Source organism: Prosopis cineraria, unplaced genomic scaffold (genome assembly GCF_029017545.1).
Source record: "Prosopis cineraria cultivar Desert tree isolate PC_DT_omini unplaced genomic scaffold, ASM2901754v1 PC12, whole genome shotgun sequence".
Lineage (NCBI taxonomy): Eukaryota > Viridiplantae > Streptophyta > Magnoliopsida > Fabales > Fabaceae > Prosopis > Prosopis cineraria.
The window spans coordinates 7,035,567-7,045,608 of record NW_026555343.1 but is presented as its reverse complement, the minus strand read 5'-3'; the positions used below and the strand labels follow the sequence as shown (position 1 = coordinate 7,045,608).

The 10,042-nt window shown below is 32.6% G+C and overlaps 2 protein-coding genes across 3 annotated transcripts; one reads left to right on the top strand and one right to left on the bottom strand.

The window, feature by feature from the left end:
• The first annotated feature begins 4,360 nt into the window (after nucleotides 1–4,360).
• LOC129288771 (glycine-rich protein A3-like) lies at nucleotides 4,361–7,184 on the top strand. Of its 2 annotated transcripts, XM_054925506.1 has the most exons (4): nucleotides 4,458–4,500; nucleotides 4,666–4,744; nucleotides 5,084–5,255; nucleotides 6,805–7,184. In XM_054925506.1, exons 3-4 carry the CDS (start codon nucleotides 5,102–5,104, stop codon nucleotides 6,972–6,974), a joined length of 324 nt encoding a protein of 107 aa, XP_054781481.1. In that variant the 5' UTR covers nucleotides 4,458–4,500; nucleotides 4,666–4,744; nucleotides 5,084–5,101; the 3' UTR covers nucleotides 6,975–7,184. The 2 variants fall into 2 exon arrangements, with proteins under 2 accessions (XP_054781480.1, XP_054781481.1); XM_054925505.1 differs by lacking the exon at nucleotides 4,666–4,744 and having other exon boundaries at nucleotides 4,361–4,500.
• An 856-nt stretch (nucleotides 7,185–8,040) lies between these two features.
• On the bottom strand, nucleotides 8,041–9,832 carry LOC129288677 (putative DEAD-box ATP-dependent RNA helicase 33). The gene is made up of 2 exons (XM_054925387.1): nucleotides 9,687–9,832; nucleotides 8,041–9,479 (listed from the first exon to the last, which is right to left on the bottom strand). Exon 2 carries the CDS (start codon nucleotides 9,319–9,321, stop codon nucleotides 8,278–8,280), a length of 1,044 nt encoding a protein of 347 aa, XP_054781362.1. The 5' UTR covers nucleotides 9,322–9,479; nucleotides 9,687–9,832; the 3' UTR covers nucleotides 8,041–8,277.
• Nucleotides 9,833–10,042: the final 210 nt, after the last annotated feature.

The following is a 10,042-nucleotide window of genomic DNA, read 5'->3' as shown; positions in this document are numbered from 1 at the left end:
TCTAATTATTTTACAACAAATCCCTTTAAGTTTGAATTTTGAAACTTCCTTTTATTATCGTTAGTTACCTTGCCAGAAACAGTCCTCCCTATTTAACTTCTGATTATTACATTTTAATGGGCCATTTAACTTTCTTCCAACGTCCGGGGCTGTTCACTTTAAATGGTTTTTTGTTATGTTCAAATGGTGGTGTGATTGTCCTTTATTTACTTAGCAATGGTGGGTCATTGGTGCTTCATTTTTTGTTCAAATGTATTGTCCAGATTGTTCCTATAAATACTAGTGTGTACACATGAGACAGGGCTTCACTATCCTAAGTTTTTGGGCGCTCTCCTCTCTTTTTTCCTAATACTTCTCTTGAGTTGTCCAATATTTTTGCTGTTTTGTCACCCTATTCATTCTGTATTAAGGTTTCACTTAATTCTAGAGAACTCCAACAATTATGTTGGAATTACTTTTAAGGATAGTGTATTATGACACAACTTGAATAGATTTTCTACACAGCATATAAGCCAATAGAATCTACTACAAAGTCATCATTTATTTTACCCCAATAAATCTAATGGTTCGTTTGGATTAATGAGGATTGAGATTTGGATTTGAATCAAATCCTTTATTTGGACACACAAAAAAATATGAATTTGAAAATTCATCTCTTATTATAATTTTTTTGTAATTTAAAATTCACTTTAATACCCTGATCATTTGATATTCTAATTTTAATCACTTTAAACATCCCATTCTTTTTGTGTTTTTACTATTATACTTTTATAACTCTCATATATTTTCTCATCTTTTGTCAATTAAAAAATAAAAATAAACTTGTCATTCTCGATTTTTCATTTTCATTTTGAATATTAACTTATTTCTCATCATTTAAAATTTTTGAAACTATCCAAACAAAATCTTTTAAATACATGAATTTTCAATGTGGGATTTGAAATGAAAATTTTCAAATGGAAAATATGAAATCAAATTCATCAATCCAAATGTTACCTAAATGAATTTGCCAAAACATAGTCAAGATCCCATACTACTCACAGCAAGAAGCACGCAGATACTTCTATGTGCACTAATATATGTCAGATCATGACGAAATGTGGAATTTGAGGGAAATACAACATTACCATCCACCTGAGATGTTAACGAAATCATTGTTGGAAGGCCTCTAATCCCTCAAGAGAGGACGACTTTATAATCTGGAGATTGTCTAAAAATATGCATCTCTTGTTCTCATTGAATGTTCTACAGACGAAAAACAAAAACCATATTCTCTTTTTACAAAGAGATGTAAAAGACAAAGTAGGAAGTTCGTGCACTGCTAGAGCTTTGGTCTATGTGGCCACATCGTTTTTACCAACACACAAAAAGTTGTGCATGGAAGGTCTGAGTATGAAGATATGAAGAGAGTTTCAAAGGTACATGAAATCTTAGTGGTCTTTTCTCATAAGAAGGTTAGGTCTAATCTGGATATGGATAGCTCAACATATCAACTAGTTAGAGCTGTTTGTAGAGAACTAATTAATTTGAAATAACAAAGAAATATGGATCTAGGTTAACCGACTATAGAAAACAAGATTAAAAAAAAAAGGTCATGATATATAATGATTCTGCTAAAACTTTGTCGATCTTTCATTATCAATGCGTAACACTCATGAAAATACCCGCTATGTGATGGACTTTATAAGAGAAATTATCATGCATGGCTTGTTAATGACTTGTAATTAAGTTTTCATGGAGATTAATGCCTATGCCAATTGGTTAGCACATAACTTACTAATGGACGATGAGTACACAATTTTTGACAAACCCATTGCCCTTGGACTGTAAATGTAATGATCTAAATCTCTTGAGAATGAGAAGTGATATACATAGGGAACATAATGCACAGCTATGCCATCCTCTTTTTTTAAAATACAAAGTAAAGGTTTAAAACTGAGCGGAAAAAACGAAAATATAAAGTAAGATCTTTTGACAATAAATATACACATCCAAGTGATCAGTCATTTAGAATATTAATATCAATATTATCCTGATGAGTGATGAGCAAGGCCACTTGGCAAAGCCTTCCCTTTTTATTTAAAGAATAAAAAATAAAAATAGTTATATTTGTCCTACCTTTCAATGTTGCAGAAGCCTTCACTGGTGATGATGTCAAACACAAATTTCTCATCTTTTTCTTGTTTAGTAATTATTGACTTTTTTGTAATTCAATCCATTTCCCTTTTTTATTTTTATGTATATCTTGTCATTAATCGAGAAATTCTAACTTGCTTTTTCCATTAAGATGCAAAAAATTGGGTCTCCCCGAGTTATTCACAACTTCTGTAATTGATCCGGTTTCACCGTGAATGTTCAAAAATCTTTAATGGTAGCTTATAGATGAAATGGGAATTGAACCTGTTGATTCTTTTAGAAAGTAACTTGGTACTTGGATTGATGCATCAAGAGATAAATCTCTTGTTTTTTTCCCCCTCAAATCATGGAATCTATTGAGAAGAGAATTGCTTCGTGGAAGCCCAAATTACTATCCCCATTTCTTTTACTAAACAGGATGATGTTTTAATTTGGGAATCTAGTTCTTATACTGTGAGTGATGGTTTTACTTGCTCCTCTTCTAGAGCTCACAAAAATCCTTTGTAACTTTCACATGGAAACTTAATCTTCCATACAAGACGCTCCTCTTCATTTGGAAACTAGTTCATGAGGCTCTACATACTGGGTATATTCTATGGAAACACCCTCTCAACTCTACTTTACAATGTGTTTTTGTACGTGACTCTCAGGATTCTTTACCTCACATTTTTTTTGTGATTGTCCCTACTCTATACCATTTGGTTTGGCTCCTTGCCCATTTGCTCTTCAAAGATCTCCAAGTGTGGTCTCATTCAATGGATTCTTCGGGCATATAAATCTCTGTATCAGAATCGAGGAATACAAGCTCTGGAATGCATTGATCTTCTAATTCACATGATTTGGTTCGATAGAAATCAGGCTTTACATTCAGGGAAGATAACTCCGGTTGAACAAGTCATTCGAAGCTTCCATGGTCAGTACCAGTTCCTCTCTAGTGCATGCAGTGGGGGAACTAAAGGAAAAATAAAGGAAAACTCACATTCCAGAAACACTGATAGAGAATATAAACTTCAGTCTCAGAGTTATAATCAATTTAATTTTCCCATTTAGGAAGCTAGTCTCAATCTTTTTAAGGAAAGAAAAAGAACTTACTGTGGTGCTTTTCTGTCAATCAATGGAGAGAGATTGATCGAGTTGCTGATATGTAGATATGAAGTTACTCCTTCTCATCTTTTCTTGTCCCATTGCATCCGTGGAATTTTGCTCTAGATTTTGAACTTTGCTCGGGCTCATCTTGAAGATTCGTCGAGCTTAGGGATTTTGAATGTCCTCCGTAACAAAGGAGCCTACAATTCTGCATGGAATTATCTCATTGATCAGGACATCTTCAATCTTTTACAGAGCTTTCACAGCTGGAGCATAAAACTTGCTTGTCCTGACATATCTTTTTTACCTACTTTTGTTTTTTCTTCTTGTTTAGTTAATCAGACTTTAACTTCCTGTAGACTTTTCCACTTTTGTTAATATTATTGTCTTTTTACCAACCAAAAAAAAAAACATGGTATCTGGTACCTCAGAAAATATATTTTTCGATGCTCTTATATATATGAACTTTAGTTTTAAATGTGATCTTGATTTACAATGCATCAGCTTATGTGACTTTGTGCATATATAAGGTCCTACATTATCATCAAATGTTTGGTTTAATTTGAAAGAATTATGCCAACTTATTCTTTAAAAACATACTAGTGGTAATTTATTCTTTTTATCCATGAAGAAAAAGTACTCTCTCTCTTTAAAAATAGAAGGCATTTTTAATTAAACTTCACCCCCAATAAAATACTTACTTACCTTCAAACTAACTTTATTTTTTTATATTTATCCCTATTAAATACTCGACAATAAATATAAAGTCATTCATCAATAGAGATACTTTTTTAAAAAAATACAATAATTATATTTCGAAAGATTAAAAATACCTTACATTTTTAACATACAACTCCTCCAAAAATGCCTTACATTTTTAACAGAGGAAGTGCTTTTTATGATTTTAAATTGTCAATTTCTTTAATTGAAAATCCCCACGTATTATATTTTCACGAATATTTTCTTTTTGACATACTATTTCAAGAATATATGCCTGACACGCTATAATATTTAATATTCAAAACAAAAGTAATATGGTGTCTTATATTCCAAATTGTATGGTGCATATTAAAAAGCTCTAGGAAAAACAAATTCCTACGCGTTAAAGCAACGCATATCGTTTCACATCATCAAGAGATAAAGAATAACCGAATACGAATCTCTATATAAATGACACACAATCAGAATATATAGCAATGCTTATAAATTATTTCACTGACTTCCCGACTTCGAAGACTCTCAGATAACACAGTGCCTCAATTTCGAAGAACCAATATTGTAAGCTTCTTCTTGCAATTTTAGTTTCCTTAATTTCCTTCATAGTTGTAATATTAGATCCGCATTATTGTTGCTGTGTTTTAATTTGGGTGTAAAAATATATATAACTTCGTAAAACGTGCTTTTAAAAATGTAACTTATACATGTTTTTTTATCTGCTTATAGTTTTAGAGATGATTGTTATCTGGCCATGAAGAACGAGCATACACATGCATGTCACATAGAATCGAGTTTGTCATAAACGGTGAGAGTCCATCTCAATCATTCATTTGTAACTTGGAAAAAAAATTAATGAAACATGACATTTTGATTCATACAATATGGGACATTTTTTTTTTTTTAATTTTGAGCTCTGGTATTCTAAGTCTTTGAAATAGACTAATTCGATTAGCACTGAAACTCAAGATTTTTGATTAAGTTGAATCAATAACTCCTTTACTGGTTGATCTAAGTACCTAGTTGTAATATCGAATGTATATTTAATAGCTCTTATTTAGTTATCGAAGAGTTATATGAGAATTGAAGAATATATTGTTTTTTTTTTCCCTTGTGTTGCTAATTGAGAATTAATGATTATATTCAGATAAGAAGTTAAAGGAAGATGAGTTACCAGTATCCGCCTCCAGGAGGGTATCCTCCACCACAAGGGGGCTATCCACCGCAGGGATACTCATATCCTCCTCCTCCTGCTTATCCTTCTTCTGGATATCCTCCGCCTAATTATGCTTATTCCGGTTCTTATCCATATCAACAAGGTATGCTTTCTCTTCCCATATTAGATTGTGTGTGTGTGAGAGAGAGAGAGAGAGAGCCAGTACATGCATAAAACCTTATTCTTTCCGTTTAAACGCATAAGGCATTTTGGGTTTTTTAATATACAATTAATAATTTTTTTAAAAAAAAAGCATAATAAGAAGTGTACTTAATAAAGTTTTCTAATCAAGACACCTTATTGAATAAAGATAAATATAAAAAGAATATAATGTTAAAAATAATTAACTAAATTAAAAATATCTTGTAATATTGAACGGGAGAGTATGATGCAAATTTAATAATATTTTCTTATTAGATTCTTTACCATCATACACACACACACGAACACACACAATAACAGATGAATATCTACAAACCATTTCATCTGCAATAACCATCCATGTACCATATCAATCTAGAAATATAGTAAATCTTACTGTTCATAAACAATTAACATAGGTGACAGATTTTTTATGCATTATATACATTTAAAAAATGAGCAGGTCGTTGTTTATGAATAATAAGACTTATTATAAGTTTTAGATCAAATGATTCTTTTAGTCCTTTAATTTCATATAAAGTTTTTTGTATTTTGAGTCCTCTAACTTTAATGCTATTAGTTTCCTTAACAAAAAAAAATGTCAGCATTGTTATGCCAAGAAACATGTCAACATTAAAAATTTAAATGTTGACATAGTAAGTTTAATGTTTTTTAAAAAAATAACAATAATTAATACAAAAATATTTATTTGAAACTAACAATATTAGGGTTGTTAGGGTTAGAAGACTAAAAAATATTTTATAAAATTAAAAAACTAAAATAAAATTTTATATAAAATTAGATGAATAAATGTACACTTTTGCCAACATATATATAAAAGATAAGTGACATATATCGATTCAAACCTTGCAAACAAAAATCTCATTTGCAATTGAGAGTTATGTTTAGAACTCAAATGTCTTATCTACAATTAAAACTTATAAACTTATAATTATTTGAATTGATATTTATAAATTATTTTTAGAAAATTTTATAAAAAAACATAACTAACATTAAGTCATTTGTTTAAGGTTTATCTATCATTCTCTCAAAAATTTAAGGTTAAAATTTAAAATACCAAACACCTCTTAAATCCATTTGACTCTGAAGGGTAGGTTGTGAGGGTAGATCAGAGAAATTTCCATTGAAGACTCTATAATGATCTTTCCAACACAAAAGCACCTCCTGATCACTTCTCCGCAACATACCGCAAGGATCCAAATCACAATTAATCGAGGTTTTCAAAAAAAATTACCCAAACAACATAAATGGGCTTCATAATTACTTTTCTGAGCTTAAATGAAATTTTTTTACTACTAAACCAAACAGGGTCTTACTCAACTAAGCAGATTACCCATGTTAATATACTCATCCTAAACCTCTACATCCTTACACATAACCCAAAAAGTGTGTTGGGATTGATATATTGAGAAATTAATGATATGAGATATAATTGAGTTTTTGAGTTGATATGAGGAAGTTGACCTTGTTCATACATGTGAAACAAACAGGGTATCATCATGGAGGCACTGGATACTATGGGGGTCAACACCGTTTGGGTCTCCATGGAAATGGTGGTTACTACAATCACGGTGGCTACTATGGCCATGGTCACGGTCATGGCAAGTTCAAGCATGGCAAGTTCGGAAAGCACGGTGGCAAGTTTAAGGGTTGGAAGTGAAACATTCATTAGAAATACCCACAAATGATCTGTATTACATAATGATAACAGTACTGGCCTGAGCTTTCACCCTCGTCTTCACTGTTTCATGCATCACCACCCTACCCTACTGATTGTTGCTTAATAAATTCTGTAAAATAAGCCACAACACACCTTTGTATGTGGCATGACATTTAGCTTCTTATTAATACAAATCGCTGTTTGCCGTAAGGAATGGTGTTTCTCATGTTTTGAATGGTATGTTTGAATGTGAACATGCTTTAAGAGACATATCAACAAACTCACTTTAATTCTTATTGTAAGATATATTTAACCGTTCACACATTTTAAGAGAAGTTAATTTTTTTACTATTATAAAAAAATGAGATATTATTTCATTATGATTCTTGACTTTAAATAATGATACAATTACATTAAATATTTTCACATTAAGCAAGAAAAGGTAAAATTGGAAAAGTTTATAAGGTGTCCTATATTTTGAATTAAAAATTGTTTTTAAAAAATGTCTTACAAATAGAACCGTACATGTGTAGCAACTCGCAAGTTACAAATTCTGAATGAAAGGAGGTAAATTTTGCATCAAAAACCAAATTGTATATTTCCTCTTGGAAGAAAATTTAATGACACAGGGCATGCCCTGAAGCTACTCATTCCTATCAATATTAATGAGCACTTCGGCTGGCCTACCCACAGATTCAATTTAAGAAATTGATCTTACAATGTCAAGAAGATCCCATTCCGCAAAATTTATTGAGAGGAAACCAAATGCCAGCCAACTAGCAAACAAAAGTAGGTACAATATAAAGCACGCCAACCACTTCATTCATCCAGAATAAAATTTGTGCACAATTTAATGATGTATAACCTAGAATCTTTGGTATTGGTGCTGCTTTGTTTTCTTTAATATATAATCCAGTATGGCTGAAATATAAAAGAGCAACACTCCATTTAGGGAATCCTATATTTATGACATACCAATCAATTTCAATTGAAAATATGTCAAGACTTTAATTAATCACAAACTAAAATAACTAAGCCCGTAGGCCTTGATTAACACAATTGAAGCTCAGCCAAAGTTAATATTTAAAACTTTTCAGCAAAATAATTGTTGTTATCTTGCAAGTACGCAGGCCAGGTAATATTTTTATCAGTAGGTCTGTAATTGTAATATAATAAAGTAACCATATTAAACATATTTTAACAAAACAGCAATATATTTTCATTAACAAAGCTTACATCCTCCTTGTACAACCTATTTGCCAGATCAAAACTCATCTCTAACTTAGAATGTCTGAATTGAGAATCAAGCATCTTTCCCGTGACTTGGGTCAGATAGGCCGCTGTGTGCAAATCCATAGCTACCATCTTGTTGCAAACTCATATCATAAACTTCAGACCCTGTATCTTTAGGTTCTGGTGAAGCATAGGGTGAAATCCCCCTGTTGTAGTCACGAATGCCACTATTAGGAAAGGAACTATGCCCTCTCTGCTTCCTTCCAGATTCAACTCTCCCTAGATATCCATTTGAACCATCTAGGTTTCTGGACACAGACTTTCTTCTATTCCCCCTCTTCCTAAATTTTCCATCAACCCCCTTATTAGCAAAAGAGTCTGAGTTCATTGAAGAACTCCCAGAATATGATCCATTTTCCTGATCAGATAACTCCCCTCTCTCAGTGTTCCTTTCTCCAAAGGACCTACCTCCAAATTTTCTTACAGATGATTTATGAGTTCTCTTCCTCACCTCATTACCTGAAAAATCCTTGTCAGCTTCTGATTCTGAACCCCCCTCAATGCTATCCAACTCATCAGGATCAATTCTCCTATAAGGTCTAATACTGTGGACAACCCCTTTGGGAAAAAATCTTGCAGAAGGCAACTCATCTGGGGTTTCAAACAATTGTGGTCCATCTCTCTCTGACCACATATCGAACCCACCGGGCTTTTGAAACCTATCAGCTAATACCTTCAATTGTTCATCTGCTTTGACTGAAAATAAGGTTGGGGCTCTCTCAACAACCTCCCATGGTCTCTCGAGCTCAGAAACCGCAGCCTTCAGCTCTGCCCTCTTGCGCATTTCATATATCTGTCGCTCACGGCATAGCCGAGCCTTTAGCAACTGTTTGGCTTTCTTGGCCTGCATTTTTTTCCACTGCCATTTTGATACACCTCCTGGGTAAGTCCTAGGCCCCCCACCCATACGAATGACTGTCCCTTTGGGTGTAACCATGGGTGAGCGAGAAAGGGAAAGATGGGAGAGCTTTTCTTGAAGGGAAAGGCAGCATGGACTTGCCAAAGATCCAGAGAAATTAAGCTGTTGTGGAAGATTAGGAATTAACAGGTTCATTAGGTATCCTTTCTGCGTCCTAAAATATATAGGGTTCCCAATGAAGACTCTGATAATGGACTTCCACTAGGGTTTTGATTCACAACTTTGGTAACCTCAAAATCTAACTCGAAATGAATAAATTGTCGTGAAGGATTTTAGTCCATCTTTTGCACAACCTGTCAGGAATAGAGACAGCATATTGTTTCAATCTGAACTACAATCCCACCATTGATGACATACGTTTGCAGAAAAGTAAGGCAGTTAATTTGCAGAGATAGAAGGCGCAAGCTGAACAATAATCGAGCAAATGGTTCAAACAAGTAGGGGAAAAAAAGAAACATCTGCACCACAGATGATAAATACCAGATAATAATCGAGCATACCCGAGATGAGAGATGAAAACACAGCTAGCGAAGTCGAATTCAACAAAGCAGTTCGTTATCGTACGCTCAGCGAATCAGTGGCTCTCAGCACTCAGCATGTGTGAAGGATTCTTTGTTCTCTCGACAACTCTCCTATCCGCCCTTCGGTTCGTTCACAAAAATTCTACAGTTTTCCTTTATATTTTTTTTTAGAAAAATAACAATAAAATTTTCCTAAATTATATAAATAATAATTTAATACATTTCATTAAAATTTTTAGTACTTCTATATTAATAATTTTTAAATTAAAAATTTAATTTTATTTTTATTGATAGGTTATAATTTTTTATTTAATTTTTATAATTTTTTAAAAAAA